At 49.0% G+C, this 18,682-nt stretch overlaps 1 protein-coding gene across 1 annotated transcript in view; it reads right to left on the bottom strand.

Annotated features, from left to right (window-relative positions):
* IGSF3 (immunoglobulin superfamily member 3) overlaps positions 1 to 10,776 on the bottom strand; it is a 91,847-nt gene extending 81,071 nt beyond the window's left edge. Inside the window, exon 1 of the mRNA XM_054270293.1 lies at positions 10,703 to 10,776. Coding sequence (XP_054126268.1) covers positions 10,703 to 10,745 — 43 coding nt within the window. The 5' untranslated portion in view covers positions 10,746 to 10,776. The remainder of the gene's footprint in view (positions 1 to 10,702) is intronic.
* Between the last annotated feature and the right edge of the window lie 7,906 nt (positions 10,777 to 18,682).

Raw genomic sequence — 18,682 nt, 5'->3', positions numbered from 1 at the left:
GGGTTAAAAAGATGAGTTAGAAGGAAAATAATGCCAACTATTCTCTTTAAAATAGTTTTAGGACCAGTATCTTATTTATTTCACAGCCAAGAGGTGAAGCAATTCTACAAAGCCAACTCAAAATTAGCAGATATATTTTCCCTTTACACTAGAAAAGAATGCAGATGCTAAACCTATTATATAGACAGTGAAGTGTCATCAGAGCAAAGAAGGCAAAAATAGCTAAGTTATCTGTAAGATGACTAAGCAAATGGATTTTCAAAAATATGCTTTCAAATATGACACCCTTTTCTTAGAGCTGCATACATCCGTTTAGCTTGGTTAATTTCTCAATTCTTTCTTTTGATAATTTATTTTTAGCCTCCCACTAGCACACTTCCCCAGAAGCCTCACTTCACCCTACCCACACTCAAGATTCGCATCCACATACGGAGGATGATTTAGAAAATGATGCTGATCACCCCAGTAACTATGGAGAATCTCTACTGCAGCTCTTTTAAGATCATGTACATGCATTTCTTTTACATCTGTCCATCCACTGGAAAACTCTATTCCTGCTGTATCCCACCCTCATTTCTAGCCCTTCTTCATCATCCCCACCTATATTGCAGATGTCTTTGTGGTTCCACTGGTACCTTCCAGGACTGATCAACCTCCCTTTCTCATGTCACCCTTGATCCTGTAATTTTTGCAGGTAAGAAACAGCCCCCCTCTTTCCCAGGCCAGTACCAGGAGGAGAAGGCTTCTTGATGCCACCTCAGGAACAGCAGGGGGAATGGGGGCAGCAGAATCTGAGCGCTGCTCCTGCAGCTGGGGTGGGAGCCACATTCCCCAGCACATCTCTCCAAAATGTGCTGCCAGCAGCCAGGTTTAGAGGCTGCTGGTATCAGTTATGGTCATGCTCCTCTGCACATCTCCCTCTTCCACCAACACCCAGATATCTCTGCAAGGAAAATTACCCTTTCCTCAGATTACATCTCTTCAGGGACTTAGTTGGCACCCACACAACTGCAGCCTCTGGTAATCTGCATTTCTGAGGTAACAGCAGGAGTTGGTGCTTGGCCAAGCCTCCCACTGAGTCATTTTTGTGCCACACCAAAGCCCTGCATATGACTCCTCTCTGACACTTCCTCAGGGAGGGATGGGTACCCTGAAGAGGGTGATGAAACACTGGAATGGGCTGCCCAGGGAGCTGATGGAGTCACCAGCCCTGAAGGTGTCCAGGTGCCACTGGACACAGCACTCGGTGCCATGGTGGTGTTCAGTCGCAGGCTGGGCCCCAGCACCTCAGAGGGCTTTTCCAGCCTAATTGATTCTGTGATTCTGAGGCAGCTCCTGCTGCCAGGAGCCCAGCCCTCAACCTCCAGGAGCCAAGCACAAAGCTCAGGGATCCCCTTCCCAGCAAGCGGCCTTCCAAGGCTCAAATCCATTACACTGAGATCATTAGGATGCTTTCAGTAACGCATCCCAGTGGATCTGCTAGAGCAGCTATTAGGCATTTGACACACAGCAAAATCCTTCCTCACATTCACCTCCCTACACCCTCCCCCAAAACAAGCCAGCCTAAAAAACAAGGGGATGCAGATGAGAAGGGTGACAATAGCTTAACAAGGGCAGGCTGGTGAGAAGAGGGGACAAACCTCTTAGAGATCAGCCCCTTGCCTCCCCTACAGTACCCCATGCTGCTCAGGGCACGCTCAGACAGCTTTCCCCACTGCTCCAGGAGGAAACAAACCTCCTTCCCACCACACATTTGCAGCCACATTCTTCCCTGCAAAGACTGAAAGACAAAAAATTATCCCAAACACCAGAGCCAGGCACAAATCAGAAAAACCACTGAGTAAGATCTTTTTGGCAGCCACAGGGTAACATCTGCAGAGGGACCCTGCAGGCACAACTGGACTATTCTAGAGGAGTGCATGAGGTGTAAGAGCAGCAGAAAATAAGAAATAAAAACAAAAACTAGACATCTCAGGCAAGGCTTATACATATAAAAGATGCAAGATGAGGTCCCTCTATGCTCTAATGATAATGGCAGTATCTGAAAGATCACGTCTCTTCTCACATGTAATCACGGGGAAGAGGTGGGATAAAAAGCAATGTGAGATGAGAAAAGCTTGTTTTGATATCTAAGCATGAAGATGAGCAGGTAGATTTACACGCTCCTCGTAGCCCTTTGGACTCTGCACAACTTTTGCCCCTCTGCAGCACAGGTATCTGGGGCTGGACTCTGAGTCCTAGTCACAGGAAAGGCACCTGAAGCTGATCCTGCTCAAGTCCAACTCATTCACAGCAGACAGGAGTAAGTGCTTGGCAAACTTCAAGCATTTGGCAGCTCCACACTCTAGATTAGATATAACTGCCAGCCAGCTCATGGCATGGGACTGATTAGATGTAAGAGCTCCTGAGGTGCCAGTGACCCTGAGATTAACTGTGCTGCTGTGACACTGATGGCTGGGATGAATCACAGCACAGTCACATGGGCTGTGCCCCACCAGCCCAATGGGGCTGCAAGGAGAGCTCTCCTTCTCCCTGGATAAGCAAGAGAGCTTGTGCAGGTAAGTAACACCACAGAGCTCAAAGTAAAAATCAATTTTCTTCTTTTTGTAACACCAAGAGTGAAATCAATCAGGCCGTAACAATCTCTTCCATGCCGTGTTTTCTTCCGTGCGTAAGAAAAAAAGCAGCAAACAAGACCTCAGCCCTAACACTGCCTATCTCCTCCCCAAAAAACATCCCATGACACCTTTTAAGCCATTCTCTCTACTTCAAGCAGCCAAGAACAGAGACAGAGTGACTTGCCTACCATTATATCACAAGCCAGAAGAAAGCACTGGAATTTGCACGCTGTGACTCCTGCTGTAGGCGCCGGGCAACGCTGCAGGCATAAAGGTCAAACCCTTCAGCAGGAGCTCTCAAGATATTGTCTGCAGGCCACAAGCAGCCAGCAGAAAGCTGGGAGGTGGCACAATGCCAGCCCAGCTTCCCCTGGTATCCATGTCCTTCCCTGGAAAGCGCCTTAGCACCTGGCAGGGTGGTTAAGGACTCATCCCCCACGAGACGGAGCAAACATCCCTCCTATGTAATGGGATTAGGCAGCAGAGCACGAAAACAGGATCCAGAATCTCCAGGAGAGGAAAGCCAAGCTTGACAGCACATTCAGGAGGGTGGAAGGAGCTGAGGGGCCAGGAGTGAATGAGAGGGGAAGGAGCAGAAAGCACTGAGTCAGGAGATGAGATGATATGGGGAGAGGGGCAGAGCACTCTGAAAGCACACCGGAGATAAACGCATTCAGATAATTGCTCAGAACGGAATAAATATTAGTAAGTACTATAATTACCTCCAACACTTTACAAAGCTGTAAGGAGAAATATGACTAGAAGAGAGGCTGGCACACAAACGCTGCTTGGGAAGCTCTTATTTCAAGCTATCAAGAAGGAACCAACAAGGCCTGACACCCAGGTTGGTAATTTCAGCTTGGCAGCCAGCCAGAGCCCTTTGGCTGGATCCTAGGTACTGGGTAACTCGAGTTAATAAGTGCCAGATTCCAGCAGTATGATTTTCCAGAGTACTGAGCTTCTGGATGACTTCTGGCAACAAACAACTGCCTTCTCATACTCAAGGTCCAGCTTCCCTTTCAAAGAGAGTTGGAGGAACCTGGGCAGATTGCTACGTTCATGGTGCTGATGCTGAATGGAGACAAAATGATTAATCCAAGATGAAAAAAGCCCAATTTATCTAGCAGCCAAATCTTAATAACTTTGCTGTCATGAGAGATCAGAGCACTTCCTTCCCAAAGAAACAGCCAAAAGTTCTATTTTGGGGCTCAGTATCTCATCTTCAAGCCTCCATTTCTCTAAAAGCTTCAGAAATCACCCGTTTTACAGCAGCCTGGGTCAGTGCTGAGCTCCCCTCAAAGCACTACAGAGTCTGCTGAAAAATAGATCTACCTCACCCCCTGCTCCCATCTCCCTTTGACAAGCTTATCAACTTCCCCACAAAGCCCAAAAGCCATAAAAGTGACAGCAGGCCTCAGGCAGACACATCAGGAATGCAATGTGGGAGGAACAACCAGAAAAAACTACCCCAAAAATCCCCCAGATGCACCATCATTCCCTGTTATTCCCCCTGCAATCACAATGACTCTAAAAGGGAACACATTTGCTGGGAAGCAAAACTATCAGCTTCTGTGAGCAGAGTAGGGAAAACCAGGTAAATGACAGCAATTGCAAACTCATGCCAGTAGCTAAAAACCCCCCAAAACTTAGCAGTGCCACAACAGCTATCAAAAATCACCTCCAAAAACATCAGAGCTGTTTTGCAAGGGGCAGAAAGGCAACATTCAGAAGAGCAAAGCAAACAAGTGGCATTAGTGAAATGCCTGACAGTGCTAATGGCTGCGCAGCCGCCCCTGATGCTGCTCTGGATCCCAACTGGGACAATTCTGTCACCAGAATCTGCACTGGAATCTCCTTATTCCTGCACTTCAGCAGCAATCTCAGCCCCTCCTGACAGGCAAAGTCTTATGTCTGCCAAAATCAGAAGAGACAGGAGAAGTGCTAGATGATTTTTCATGTCCCAGATGCAATCAATATCTTGTTTGGAAAGAAGTCAGCTAAGAGGAGTGGTAAGCACACTGCTCAGGAACAGGACAAATACAGACAGATCCTCACTACCTGAGTTTCTTTTGTTCACAGGAGTCTTTGACACTTGAAATGCTATGGGCATGCTGTGAGGCCTGGCATTTGGCAAAATCAATCCTTCAGAGCCTGCTCTCCTCTATCTTTCTTACCAGCTGGGTTCTTCACCTTCCTTCTCCCCCTAATGCTTTCCCTTGGTTCATCTTTTTTTTTTTTTTTTAATACAGCCTGGAGAAGAGAAGGCTCCAGGGAAACATCACTGCAGCCCTTCAAGCACTCAAAGGGGGCTTATAAAAAAGATGGAGAACAACTTTATAGACGGCCAGATAGCGATAGGACAAGGGGGAACAGTTTTAAATGAAAAAAAAGGAGACGTTTAGATTAGATGTTAGGAGGAAATTTCTCTACTCAGAGGGTGCTGAGGCACTGGAACAGGCTGCCTAGAGAAGCTGTGGATGCTCCATCCCTGGAAGCGCTCAGGACCAGGCTGGATGGGCCCCAAGCACCCTGGTGCACTGGGTGGCATCCCCATCCATGGCAGGGAGGGGGTGTGGAAATAGATGATCTTTAAGGTCCCTTCCAATCCAAGAATTCCATCAGTCTGCGACCCTTTTCCCACTCTTGCACTTGGCAGTGCAGCACCTTTTCCCTCCCTGTGGATCACTGCCCAGTAAGAGCTGGAAATGGACCCAGAAACACACACACACAGCCCCTCTATGTATTTCCTGGGTTTGTCAAGTTACCTTTGGGATCAATCAAGTCTCTGCTCATGTCAGCACCCTGACCTGCTCCCTCCCCTGCCTGCCACACTGGGCAGAACCAGGCTGGAACATCTCCTTTCAGGAGCATCCCTGCTTTTTGGCACTTGTTTAAGCACTGTGCAGCAATGAGTCCTGAGTGTCAAAGCCTTCCCTTTCCCATCACTTAGCTGAGATGGTCTGGTTTTGTGCTCGTGTCCCGTTACTTACTGAAATGTGACTTTAGCAACAGTCAGAAAGGCAAGGCTTCCTCTTGTCTCACTTGCTAATTAAACCTAACAAGAAAAAGCTTACTGACTTACATCATTTGAAACATGGTCCTCCTGATGGAGACAGGGTGAGCAACAGGTTAGAGCTGGACATGACAGAGATGCACAGAGACACCCCAGACCCACCAAAGGCAGCTGCAGACTCCATTTCTTTGCCTGGCAATGTGATCAAACCCAGCTTTGGCAGGAAAGGCTCCATTTTAGCCTCTCCATGGCTGATAAGAAACAGATGCTGAACGTCTCCTAAAATTCTAACACAGAGAACTATTCCTTAAGAAGATTTTATACGACTAGGAAAGAAATACCAATATAAAAATGGAGTCAAAACCCATTTAGCAGGTTATCATTAAGAAGTATTTAGGAACTTCAAAGCCAGAGGCAAATCACAATACAGCAGTTTTCCAGACACTGGCTGGAGGGCCTAAACGCCCTTGATACCAATAACAAGTCAAATCATGAGCTGAGGAACCCTAGAAGCAATAAGAAAAGCCTATTGTGCTAGAAAATCTTCCCCTGCCTTTCAGGTGATGTTCTGGGTCCTTTAAGTTCCTGGGCAGGAGGAATCCTGCAGATTGCTAACTATCAGCAAAGAACACTCCTTCAGGTTACAGCACTCTGATACACCCAAGGTAAACCAATGAAAACACCTCTGCCTTCAAATGAGACTGTATAACCTTTAAATCAATGACAGAACGCATGACCAGTTTTGTACGGATAAGAAAGAAAACAAGAAAGACCAAAAGAAAAAACTTTAAAAGATTTTTTTTTTTCAAAAAAGGCCATTTCCTGGTTAAGAACAAAAAAACATCAACAAGCCTCCCAACACTGAAGTGATGCTCTCCCTATGACCCTCTCTCTCCCATCCCCTTCCCTGTGGTCTGCAGCACTGTTTATTTTCCCTTTCACTTTATATAATGGGTCTGGTAGAAGTGTTCTAAGTACACATTCGATTTGCAATAAAAACTGCTTTAATAAAGACATCTAACTTGATGGAAGGTCAACTAGGAGACAACAATTCGCATAAACCAAAACCTCCTGTGTAAATAAACAGGATCTGCAGGAGCCTCAGGATGTCAGACAGTCTGGCCAAGACTGCAGGGAGGGAGCCTGCCCACGAAGAACTGCACTTGGGGACAGGCAGGAGCGGAGCCCTGATGGCTGCAGCAGTGTCCCACCTCAGGAGAGGCGATGGCCAGAGCCATCTGCAGACCGTGTCCCCCAAATGAAGCAGAGTCCCAGCCCAGCATGCTCAGGATGAGTCCAGCTCTGTCACTGCACAGCACAGCGATGCCCAGGCAGCGGGCACAGGCACGAGGGCAGCAGAATTGGCTCAGGACTCGGGGCAGACGCAGATGGAGGAAGCACAGTCTTGGCCACTGCTGCTGACAACGCAGCGAGCAGCAGATGAGGCGCCAGCATCGCTCCTGGGCCGCCAGCTGTGGTACACAAAAACACCCCCAAAGCCCCTGTGTGCAAACACCCACCACACTGCTTTCTCCATATGCTCCCCTCCAGCCCAGCAGTCCCCAGGTTGATCACACCTAGACCTGTGTGCAGGGGCAGGCAGCAGGAGGGTGCAGGAGCAGAACTCCTGAGCAGCAGCCAAGTGCACACTGCTCTTCCCCTCTGGAGACAGGCCTGGAAAATCATCCCTCCACTCTCCAAGAGGTGGAGGATCATGTTGTAAAAGCATATTGCTGTATTTTATATTTCTCAAGTGCCATACTGTTGCAATTATATTCTTAAAGTTCATACCTTCTTGGCTGGTTTTCTACCCAGCAGTTCTTCTCTGCAGCACAGTTCTTCGTAGCTTCTCAGGGGCTCCTCCTGGGCTCTCAACCCACCCCTTTTATTCCAGTTACCTTCACAAGCTACAGCTGCTGCCCAACTAAGCACTTCGCAGCTGTAGCTGGTTTGGAGTAACTAGGACCCACTTATCTAAGACATAGATCTTACAGGGACACTCTCCATAGGATCACCCCTCCATTCTCCAAGAGTCACTTCTTGGTGTTGGCATGGGTATTTCACTCCCACACGCCACTGACAAGCGAGCTGCTGCTTCAGGACCTTACGCATGCTCCGCTCCCCTCCAGGAATCGCAAATAAATCACCAATTACTATGCATGAATAGAGAGAGGAAGAGGGTAATGAGTCTATGTACATATATACATATGCAATGTTTGAACACAAAGAGCCGTAAATTGCATTCACAGGTGGTATTCTGGAGACTGTAAGAGACTCAGAAGCAGAACTATTCATAAACCAGTCACTGACATGAATGAGTTCAGCGTTCCCCAGAAGCCTATTGTGTTTCCTATATATTACACTATAAATATGAGGAGTACCAGACTTTGCATCCCTCCCTGCAAAAAAAAAAAAGGAGGTAAATCTTGCAACTACACATAGGATTAGCACTGGCTGGCACAAGTATTAATGGTCTCATTGCTGCATGAGGATTATTTACAGCACTTGCTCTATTTTCCCATTTTGTACTGGTTGTGATGAAGTGCCACTTGTTTAAAGAACCCTGTAACAAACACTGCAGCAAGAAGGGGGAAAAAACAGCAGAGATGTACAAATGTTACACCCACATGCCAGATGTGGGTTTTCAGACCCCGGTTTCACAGCTACTTGGATTTTGGTATGTAGTTAATGCTCGATATATTATATTAAATCACCCACCATCTCTTTCCTTAACCACAATTCCTCCTTCAGTGATTTTAATGAGTTTGCAAAAATGGAAGGAAAGAATGAGCTGCATTTCTTTTTCTGCATATTTGACCCATAGTATCTTATCCCCATATTCTAGCATTAACATCACTTGTTTGGAAAGCAACAGTCCTTTCCAGTCAGTTACATTTACATTACAAAATATGCATTTTTACTCAACTAAGTCAAATGATGTCTCACTTTTACAAGGGGCAACCTAAAGCACTTCTGTGTGACTTGTGGCTTTGAGGCACTGTCACACAACTCCAGCTTTATTAAAACTGGCAGCTGGGCAAAAGGGGAACCACCAGCTGAAGAATGCCAGGTGAAAGGAACGAAAAGAAACTCCAGGCACACACGCGGTAAAACAGCCTCACATTCAACACAGGGAGGCCAGCAGGATGTTTTTACGAACCAGATACGTCCATGGGATTTGGGGACCCCTGAAAAGCAACCTATCCTCCAAAGCGACAGATGACAGCGCGCAGCTCGTCCCCCGGGGAGGACCAAGGCAGGTTAGAGCCGCTTTTAGGTCAAAGCAGAAAGGTAAATCCTGCAAGCAGGGGGTCGGGGCGGGCTCGGCAGCGGGCAGGGCTGCGGGGGAGCAGCAGCACGGGGTGTGGAGCGCAGGGCTGGCGGGTCCCGGCGGCCGGGAGCCCCGGGCAGGAGCAGGGATACACTGGGCAGGAGCAGGGATGCCCCGGGCAGGAGGACAGGGATGCTCCCGGCAGGAGGACAGGGATGCCCCGGGCAGGAGGACAGGGATGCCCTCTGCCGCTCCTCCGCCGCAGCAGCTGGGCGTGCTCCGGAGGGAGCGCTCAGCGACCCACGGACCCGAGCGCTCCATATTAGGAATCCCTAATCCAGAATGGAGCTATTGTTCTTCCACCAGCAGAGAGGGAGCGTGCGAAGAGCCAAGGCAGCAAGAGCTGTGCCCTTCGCCTACACCCATCTTGCGGGCTACGACAGCCTCGCTGCCCGCACGGAGCAAAGGCACCTTGCATAAACTTAGCTCGGAGATGGATTTTTTTCCAGGGAACCCATGGAAGCAAGCTGGTGGTTAGGGGAAGTTTGAACCAGCTCCAAAACCATTTCAAAGAGTTCGCTCTCTCTCTTTGCAGAGCACACCAAACCCCCCCCCCCCCCCCACTCCGCCCCAAATTACAGACACGAAGCATGACTGCAATTCTAGCAGAGATCGTGTTTCCAAATTGGCAGAGCAGGTATGTATGTATGTGACAATTCTCAAGACAGTGAAATTGCCAGCCCTGCCGCTTCTTCCCTCAATAGCGTTAATGCCAGCAGAAAATCATACCCGTGAAAAGGCAAATCAAAACAGCTCCGAGGTTGCTCTGCACACACACAGGCAGAAAGCAGCGTGCGGGTGCCGTGCTGTGTTTTCCACAAATGCTCCTATCAACTCATCAGCACTTAAGCCTCGCACATCGGTCTGCAGCAAAAAGCGTAGAGGCGCTTTAACTGCCTTGTATTCTGCTTTCCCCGAATTTGTAGGAAGGAATCTCGCGTTCCCACAGCATCTCTCAGCCAGCGCTGGGATCCCAGAGGACTTTGGCGAACTGCACACAGTCATCCCCGGGGCAGGCACTTGTGGGACGGGACAAACCACACGTTTAACGGTACACGAAACGCCGGCCGAGAGAAGGGACCACGGCAGGACTCTGAGAGGCAGCACAAAGCAATCAAATTGCATTTCACGGCAGCAGCAGGGACTGCCTTCCCTCTACATTTCAACGCGCTCTTCCAGAGCCAAGCAGAGCACTTTGTTTCTGCAGCCTACCTTACCCCAGGCATTTTCTCCGCTTTCATTGTGCAAGCTCAGCACAGAGCCGTGTAACTCCCTACCCTCACGGTTCCCCTCCGAGACACCCCCGAGCCCAGCAGCAGCCCCTGGACGGCCGCCCGCCTTCCCAAGTTGCAGCCGGAGCCCGCCCGGAGCCGGAGCCGCCGGTCCCCTGTGCTCCCGCCGCTCCCACGCCCCGGCCGGAGCCCGGGGCACGGCGAGGAGCGGCCACGGGGGTACCGCGGCCGGAGATGGAACCCTCATTTATTTAACACACGCATATATATATACACCTACACACATATTTACAGGGCTTTTTTCTTTTTCAGCCACTCCTCCCTCCGACCACAGGAGCAGCGCGGGCAGTGACAACTCTTGGGGACGGGCGCTTGGCACTGACAAGGGGCGATCCTCCCTCACGCCCCGCCCGGGACTGCGCCCACCGGGGGTCCCGTCCCGTCGCGCCCCACCGGGGCACCCCCGCGCTGTGCTGCCCCGTCCCGCCCCTCCCCACAGAGCACTTACCGAGGAGCAGCACGGAGGCGAGCAGCGGCCGCAGGGTCCGCATGGCTGCCGGGGCGCGGGGCGGCGGCCGCCCTTGCCGCCCTTACCTCCCGCCGCGGGGCGCCGCGGGGCGCCGGCTCCCGGGGCAGGCGTCGCGCCGGGCCCGGCGGCACAAAGGGAAAGCGGCGGGGCCGGCACGGGGAGGCGCCAAGGCAGGCGGGGGCATCGCCCCCGCAGCGGGGCGGCCGCCGCGCCTCCCCTCAGCGCCGACGGCTCCCGCGGGGGAGGCAGGGGAGAGCGAGAAAAAAACCTCTCCTCGGAGGGGCGGAAAAATAAAAAAAAGAGCGGGGAAGGTGCGGGGGAGAGGAGGTGGGGGGAGGCACGAGCGACAACAAAAAGACCCCACCCCGGAAAGTTACACAAATAAGCGGGGAGCCGCAGCCGCCAGCTGGCCCCGGCCCGCCGCCCTCACCTGCCCGCCCACCCTCCCGTTGAGCGCTGCCGCCGCCGCCGCCGGTGCCCGGCGCTTCCTCCGCCCGCAGAGCCCGCCCCCGGCCCGCCCCGGCCCGCCCGCCCCTGCCCCGGAGAGCGGCGCTGCTGGGACGGCGCTGCCGAGCGCGGTGCCTGCAGGAATGTCGTGCCGTGGGGCAGGGGTCGTGAAGGAGTGCGGGGATAAACCGGGTTCCTTTGTTTTAAGGGAAAAAAAAAATAAAAAAAAAAAATATATATATATATAAAGTCCTCGGGCGCTCCTCGGAAAGCCGGCGTCTTGGGGCATGGTATAAATGCGCCCCTTTGTTTCCATGCAAACCAGGAATAACAGGCGGGCTTTGCAAGTTTCGATCAAGTGGTGCCCGTCCCGCCGCGATGCGCTGTTGGCGAGCCCCGATTCCAGGGCTGGCGTTAATGCCAGGTTGCCAGATGTGAGCCCTCAGATGTGAGATCCTCCTTGGGATGCTGCCCAGTCAATCAGCACCACAGTGTGTCAATGGCAGAAGCGCTTTGAAAGTAAACACTGAAATGCACAAAAATGGCAACACTAGGCGCTGGGGCTGAGGTTGTTTGTAAATAAAACGAGAATGAGAAAGCCTTTCTCAAGGGTGCAGACATTCAAATTTCCTTCCAAATGAAACTCCTAGCTGCTTGTTTGCTTACAAAAATAAGACAGAGGCCAGAAGTGACAGGAATAGCAGAATGAGGTACCCTCCCAGTGCTCCCATCCTGCAAGGATCCTCTACAGGAGACCCTTCTGCCTACGTACAGAGTGTCCCCAGTGAAGTGCTGGTGATGTAAATGTGGCAACCCAACCCTTTTATGCCACAGAAAGGCAGAAAGCAACACAAACCCAAACTGTCTAATAAAAGATGCCAAGTCCTTAGAGGCTGTACCCAGCAGAAGTCAGAAGCTGTCTGGATTACCATATGGACTTGCTTCCCAACGTGGCTGTCGTGGCAGATGCGTTGGTAGCCAGCTCCTAGTGACCCAGCAAATTCTATTTCTGCAGGCTAATAATGTTAAGCGTGCCGTTTTCAGAGTGGGAGGTTTAATTTGAAGCTTTGCCACGCTCTCTGAGCAGAGGAACCAAAGAACAGAATAATAACCAGAGATCTGGGAGAGAAAGGGTTAGTGCTGTACTTGCACTGAAAATGAAGCTCACGCTTTGGCCCTTAAGCTTTAATTGCATCCAGACTGCCTTCAAGTGAGACTTGGAAAAGGAACAGAGGTGTTGATAAGAGTTCATAGAAAATACCAGTCTATTTGGCTTTTCTCTTAGGTGATTTGAGGACTGAAGTGTCATCCACTGTAATATTGCTCAGCTTACCCAATATTTGTCACATTTGTGCTATTATAAGTCCTCATGGACAAGCCTGTGAGTATTCGGAGCAAGAACTGTGGAGCTACTTTGAAGTAAATAAACGTCCAACATCTTTAAATTGGTGCAGGATAAAGATCATTAACTCATGCAGGATAAAGATAATTTACTCTCTTGCTTCAAAAGATATGCAACTAGAGAAATAAATAAGCAAAAAAAAAAACAAATTAAGAAATACAGGGCATGGTCAGGATAAACTCAATAAAAAGGAGGTATTAAAGCTTCATGATACACAAGATAGTTTTTCTAGATGGCAAGGGATATAGACTTCAGATTCATGACATTCCTATGTGGACACATTATTTCCATCTTCAGATGAACAGACAGAGACGAAAACACTGACATGATTCAGGTGATTTCCAGGGACAGGTCAGGGACAAGCCTGGTGTCTTGGCTCTGAATACATTGCTTTTGCCAGTGGAGCCTGTTGGAAGATAATTCAAGGTGATTTTATGTGAATTCTTGCTATTTTCCAGGCACTATGTGACTTTATAGCATACAAGCCTAACAGGAGCATAAAAATGCCCGGCAAAAATGTTATCAGAGATTCACTAAACTCACATCCTCTTCTCAGAGCTCTCGCGGAGTATTGCATTAATGCATAGTAACAATAAAAATATAAAAAGACCATGGAAATGACATTATAGCATTATAAGATTAATCCAATTCCAGTCAAATTAGATTATAATAAGAACTGTGTGTGCTGAAGACTATTAATGGGAACCTGTGTTTCAAGAGCTTCGTCACCTTTGCGCGTGCTCTCCTCCCTGACCCCGATAACAAAAATAGCTTGGTGTTCACCAGAGAGCCCCTCTGCAGGGGAATTCACAAACACCTCCTGGTCTTTTGGGGAAAACACTGGCCTCACTTCTGCATCAGGGGAGAAACTGAGGCTCGGGCAGCACAGCTTTCTCTAGCCCAGGGAGGCAGGCAGGCGTTTCGGGCTCACATGGTGGGACTCTGTGGCCGTCTGTCTGTCCGTGTGGTTTACTCACATGGCCAAATGGAAATGTCACCTCAAAGAGAGAACCCTTTCAAGCACGAGGGTACCGTGAAGCAGCTTTCCAGGAAGGCAGATCTGGGCTGCCTTGTTCTCCCAGCACAAGTGAGTCATTCAGGAGCGCCGTGCTCAGCAGCAGCCGGAGCGTTTTGGTCGGGCCACGCGGTTGCTCTTTGGCAGCTGGAGGCAGACAGGCGTGACTCAAGCCGTGCTGATGATACACTCATTAGGTCACAACCCACTCCAGCTTCTTGCTCAGTGCTCCATCACTGCCAGCAGTGTGCTGGGACTTGCTTCCCCATGGCTTGCCTTGGCAGGCAGGGCTGGAGACTGGGCAGCAGGAAAATGGGGAATTGATCCCGCGTGGTGCCATTTGCTGGGCTGCTCAGTGCTCACACCGAGCCACAGGCACTTCCCATGTGTGAGAAATGGAGTTGTAAAGGATTCTCAAAATCTGGCTGAAAGCTCACACAGTCTTGTACATTTGTATGCAAACACTGAGATAAGTTGTGCTGACTTAGGAAGGCCATGGAATAGAGATGACATTGTTGAGAGAGAGATTGAACTAGAAACAAGTTACAAATGATGGCCTTGCAAAAAGACCAGATATTTTAGGGAATTAGAACTGTGAAAGATGCATTGTAGCAAGACCACATGGGGTAAAAATATAGGTGATTGGTGTTAGAAGTACTAGCAGCATTGCGTGGCAAAAGCTAATAGGAAGAAAAATATTTATAAGGTATTATATAAGGTATACATATACATATATATGTATACCTTATATAATACCTTATATATATATATATAAGGTATACATATACAAGGTATATGTAAGGTATACATATACATATATATGTAAGGTATATTATATAACCAGGAAATAGGTTGGCTTCTGATAAAATGGCGTTGAGTTTTACACCTCTTATGTCTCACCCTTCAACGAGACTGATAATGGAATACGATATTTTAAAACACCTCTCAGTTGCCCCATCTCTGTAAGGCTGGATTTTCCAGCACCCATGCTCCTGCCTTTTCCAGCAGAAGCACAACCAGTGGTTCCTGAGTGGGAGTTGAGGCTGGGCGGCTGCTGTGTGGCCGAGGCCATCAGGGGAGATGCATCCCAAGCTTGGGATTGCCAGAGGCTGCTGTAGTACAGCAGCTGTGACAGGAGCTGCGTCCTTCGCCCCAGGGAAGCAGTGATATCAACATCCAGGCTCTGAGCATGCTGCTTGCCCGATGAGCACAGCCTGCCCCTGGCCCACACATAAGCAGGGAAGTTAAACTCTTGTCTGGCCCTCAGAGAAAAGAGGTTTGTTTGGCAGAAATGCAACTCATGTATGTTATGAAATAGGAATGCTGGTCCTTTTTCAGGACAAAACACTGCACACCCTCAAGTATGGACCCAGTTGGGATTTACCCTGCTCCTGATTAGCACGTGGGAGAGGGAACAAGGCACAGAACAGATTTGCAATCCTTAGATTTTAGAGCAGGCAGTAACCTGGGTGCTAATGGTAACAAGCTGTAGCAAAAAGAGGGACTGGACTCAACAGAGCAAGGCAGGAGAGTCCCGACTCCTTTGTAAATCAGGAGAAATTATTTCCTTCCTGTAGGGGAGGGGAAAGAAACCATGGTGGGAGAAGAGGAGGGGGAGATTTAACTGCAGTTGCAGGAGTGACTCTCTCCCTGAGGGCAGTGACTTGGGCCAGAGCTGGAGAGCAGAAATGACTGTGTGGCTCAGAGACTGGGGGCTGTATCCACATCCCCCTCCTCTCAGAGGCCGCCTGAGCATTTCAGATTGAGCACAGTCAAACCATCCAGAAACAGAAAGCACTTAAAAAAATTATCCTATGTGATTTGCCCAAGATCACAAAACACAATCCACAGAACCCAGGGTCTTAAGTCTGGAGATGTGCTTGGGGGAGCATCACAATGGGGTCAAAGCTCCTCTGCCACACTGTGAAAGGGAGAGGAGCTACACCTAAAGCTCTGGTCTGAAATGGGGAGGGATGGCCAGAGCCATTAATTTTGACAGAATCATTGCCTAAAACATTTTCTCCAGACCTTATTTACACTGTGAAGTTTTGAACATCAGTTTCACCCAGAGGAAAAAGAAGATATTTATATTTAATGGCCAACATTTAAGCTCCTTTAAAATGAGCTGAGAGGTTGCAGTTGGAACAGAAAGAAAACCCTAACTGCCCTGGCACAAAGCAGCTCTGCTGCCATTGCAAGGAAGCTGCCATCTAACGAGACTGAGGTTTTGGGTTTAACTCAGCCCACATTGCACCTTAGGACCCATATGCCAATCCTTTGATGGCATCAAGGCAGTTCCCAGGAAGCCCCATGGATTTGAAGGAATTCCCATTTGTGTGCCCTGGGAAGATGGATGAGGAAAGGGAGAAGGAGATAGAATGAGGGAAAAAAAATCCAAAAGCCCTGTGTAAAGATAGATCGACACATTTCCAGATTTTCAGGACATCTGTCAGCAAGCCCCAGAGTGTATGGCAGCTAATCCCTTTGCAGATTTTCTTTTAACTGTTGCTTGACAGAAGAGTATGCCAATTTTTTTCATAAATGTACCCACATCTGATGTTGCACTCAGCCTGAGGTTATGATCTATCTGCAAGGAAAAACATTATACTACCACCTTGGGAAATAACATCAGGGAAAGATCTCTCCCAGAAACACACAGCAGCGTCAAGCTTTGGAGCGTGTGCAGAGTGAAGGATGTTTCCTGAAGCTGAAGAAGGCCAGAGGTGAGGTGGCTACCTGGCACATAGCTGCATTCTCCAGCACTCCTGCTGGCTGCTGCATCCCTGCCAGGCTGAGCCAAGGCAGGGCAGAGGGCTGGTGCTGCCAGCTGGGCTGAGGGGCAGCTCTGGTCTCCAACCCCTGCAGGAGCCCTCCCACATGTCCCCTCCAGACACAGCTGGAGTGCTGGAATTCAGGACATCCCTCTGGCTGCCCTGGAGTGCCAGCACCCCTGCCAGGGGGCTCAGAGAGCCTGGCACAGAGCCCAAGACACCTGTGGGTTTGATTATGACTCATGGAGCAAATTGCCAACCTTATATGAGGATCTGCAAGCCATGAAAGTATAAGTAGAATAATGATTAGTCATGGGGTGAAAAAATAGATTTTTTTGGGTTTTTAGAATGGGGGTTCAGGGGGCAAGATGGAGGAATCTGGGCATGTCCAGCCTTCCTCCTTCTTCTTGGCCTCCATGTTCTGCTGTGATGTTGGCACTTTTGGATTGGTTTAGAGCAGAAGCTCACTGTTTAACATAGGTGATAGGTATTGGAAAGTAACTGTAAATATTGTACACGTAGTTTTTAGTATAAAAAGATAACACCACCCAGGGGCAGCCAGAGTGCCTCAGTGTCCTGCTGAGCGGACCTTGGCAGGCCAGGAGAAAGAATTTCGTAGATAAGAAACAATGAACAACCTTGAGACCGAGAACTGAAGAGTTCTGACTCCTTCTTTGAGTGCTGGGCTGGGAAAAGAGATTTTCTAATGTATCACAGGGTCACTGTGACCAGCTAAAGCCCTGAGACTGGAGCATTAGTGCAGCTTGGTGAGCACTGTGCAAGAGCAAAAAGCTACAATGAGGCAACGCTTTGCTTGCTCCTGATTTAACTCTCAGATGCTGTGTTCTGCAGCGTTCAGCTGTGGCATCCTTCATCTCTGAGGACAGGCAGAGAGCAGCCCATAAGGCTGTTCCTCTGTGCTGCACTGCTAGAATGGCTTGGTCCTGACGTGGGCATGCACAAACTGCAGGGGCAGAGCCCTTCAGGGCCAGGAGGACTGGGCTCATTAGGCAGAGATGACAGAGGCAAGGCCCCAGGTACTGCCTGGCAAGCTGCTGTGAGCTCTGCTCCGTGGGCAGCCAGACCTGCAGCTGCTGCTGGGACCTTCCAAAGGCTCTGCCTGGAGGACACGCAGGAATAACACACTGCTTTTCTGCTTTCTAATGCTACCTACCAAAATCAAGGCCAGGTCCCAGTTTTGTGCTGTTTTGCCAGTTAATTCAGACCTTCCCACGCTTAGAGTGAGTGCCAGAATAAGGCGTGTGAATAAAAGGTTGACTCCAAACCTCAAACCCCTGCTCCATCAGTGATTGTATCTTTGTTTTCTATCCATCCAGAAAAGTGACACAGAAAAAGGGGCAAATGGACATTTCCATTGTCAATTTCTTCATTGGCAACCAGCAAAAAAAATGGGTGTTTCTTCTTTCAAATTTTACTACTGAAATCACCTTTGCCAAGTATGCTTTCAGCCTCTCGTCTCACAAGACTTTCAGCTCCTGGTTGCACTTCCCATTTTTTCCATAGGATCATTTTTAGGAAAAGAAAATCTAAATTTCTTGGCCCAATCCGACAATGTGAGATTCTTTGGGTGTGTCTGAATTCTTTCTAAACAGTTCTGGGCAACTGTACCAAAAAAAAAGAATAAAAGAAAAGAAAAAAAAAGCAGCAGTCTCTCAGCTGCTGTCATTTATCTTAAAACATTTCTTTCATCCAGTTAGCTATGATAAGCACTTTCATTGTTACACTGGAAGAAATATGTTATCATTAGGTTTCAGACTCCACACCTTCATTTCTGTGACTAGAGCCAATTCATACCTCTCTCAATATTGGCCTGACAGCAAGGTAGCAGCTGATAGTGGAAGATAGCAGCAATTCTACTTGCATTTTCTGTGGGTGTTGATCACCTTTATGTAATAAAGAAATGGTCTGGGATGCATCTAAGAGGGAGAAGTCCAGGACACCATGCCCTTACTCCCACGACTGTTTTGCATTTTACATTCAAGAATCATTATAGAAACCTTGAAATATTCATGACAGCAGCAATGAAAGCCCAGGAGTCTCACTTTCTACTGAGGTTCCTGAATGTTACATTATGAGACTTGGTCCCCCGTTTATCCCTCCACCACCTTCTTCTTTTCCTCCCTTAGCATTTCATCTCCCACTCCAAGAGGTTGCCATTCCCAAACACAGCAGGCTTTGCTGTTTGCCTCCCAATCTGAACTGAAAGCACACAGCACAGGCAGCCAGCTATCTGGCAATGCAGGCAGGCAATGAATGGCTTCTCTACTACACTGCAAATGACTCATCACCTCCAACTTCTCAGC

The sequence above is a fragment of the Melozone crissalis genome, unplaced genomic scaffold, assembly GCF_028551555.1.
Source record: "Melozone crissalis strain CALT ecotype California unplaced genomic scaffold, PUWL_Pcris_2 ptg000009l_1, whole genome shotgun sequence".
Lineage (NCBI taxonomy): Eukaryota > Metazoa > Chordata > Aves > Passeriformes > Passerellidae > Melozone > Melozone crissalis.
This window is presented reverse-complemented; position numbering and strand designations above follow the sequence as displayed.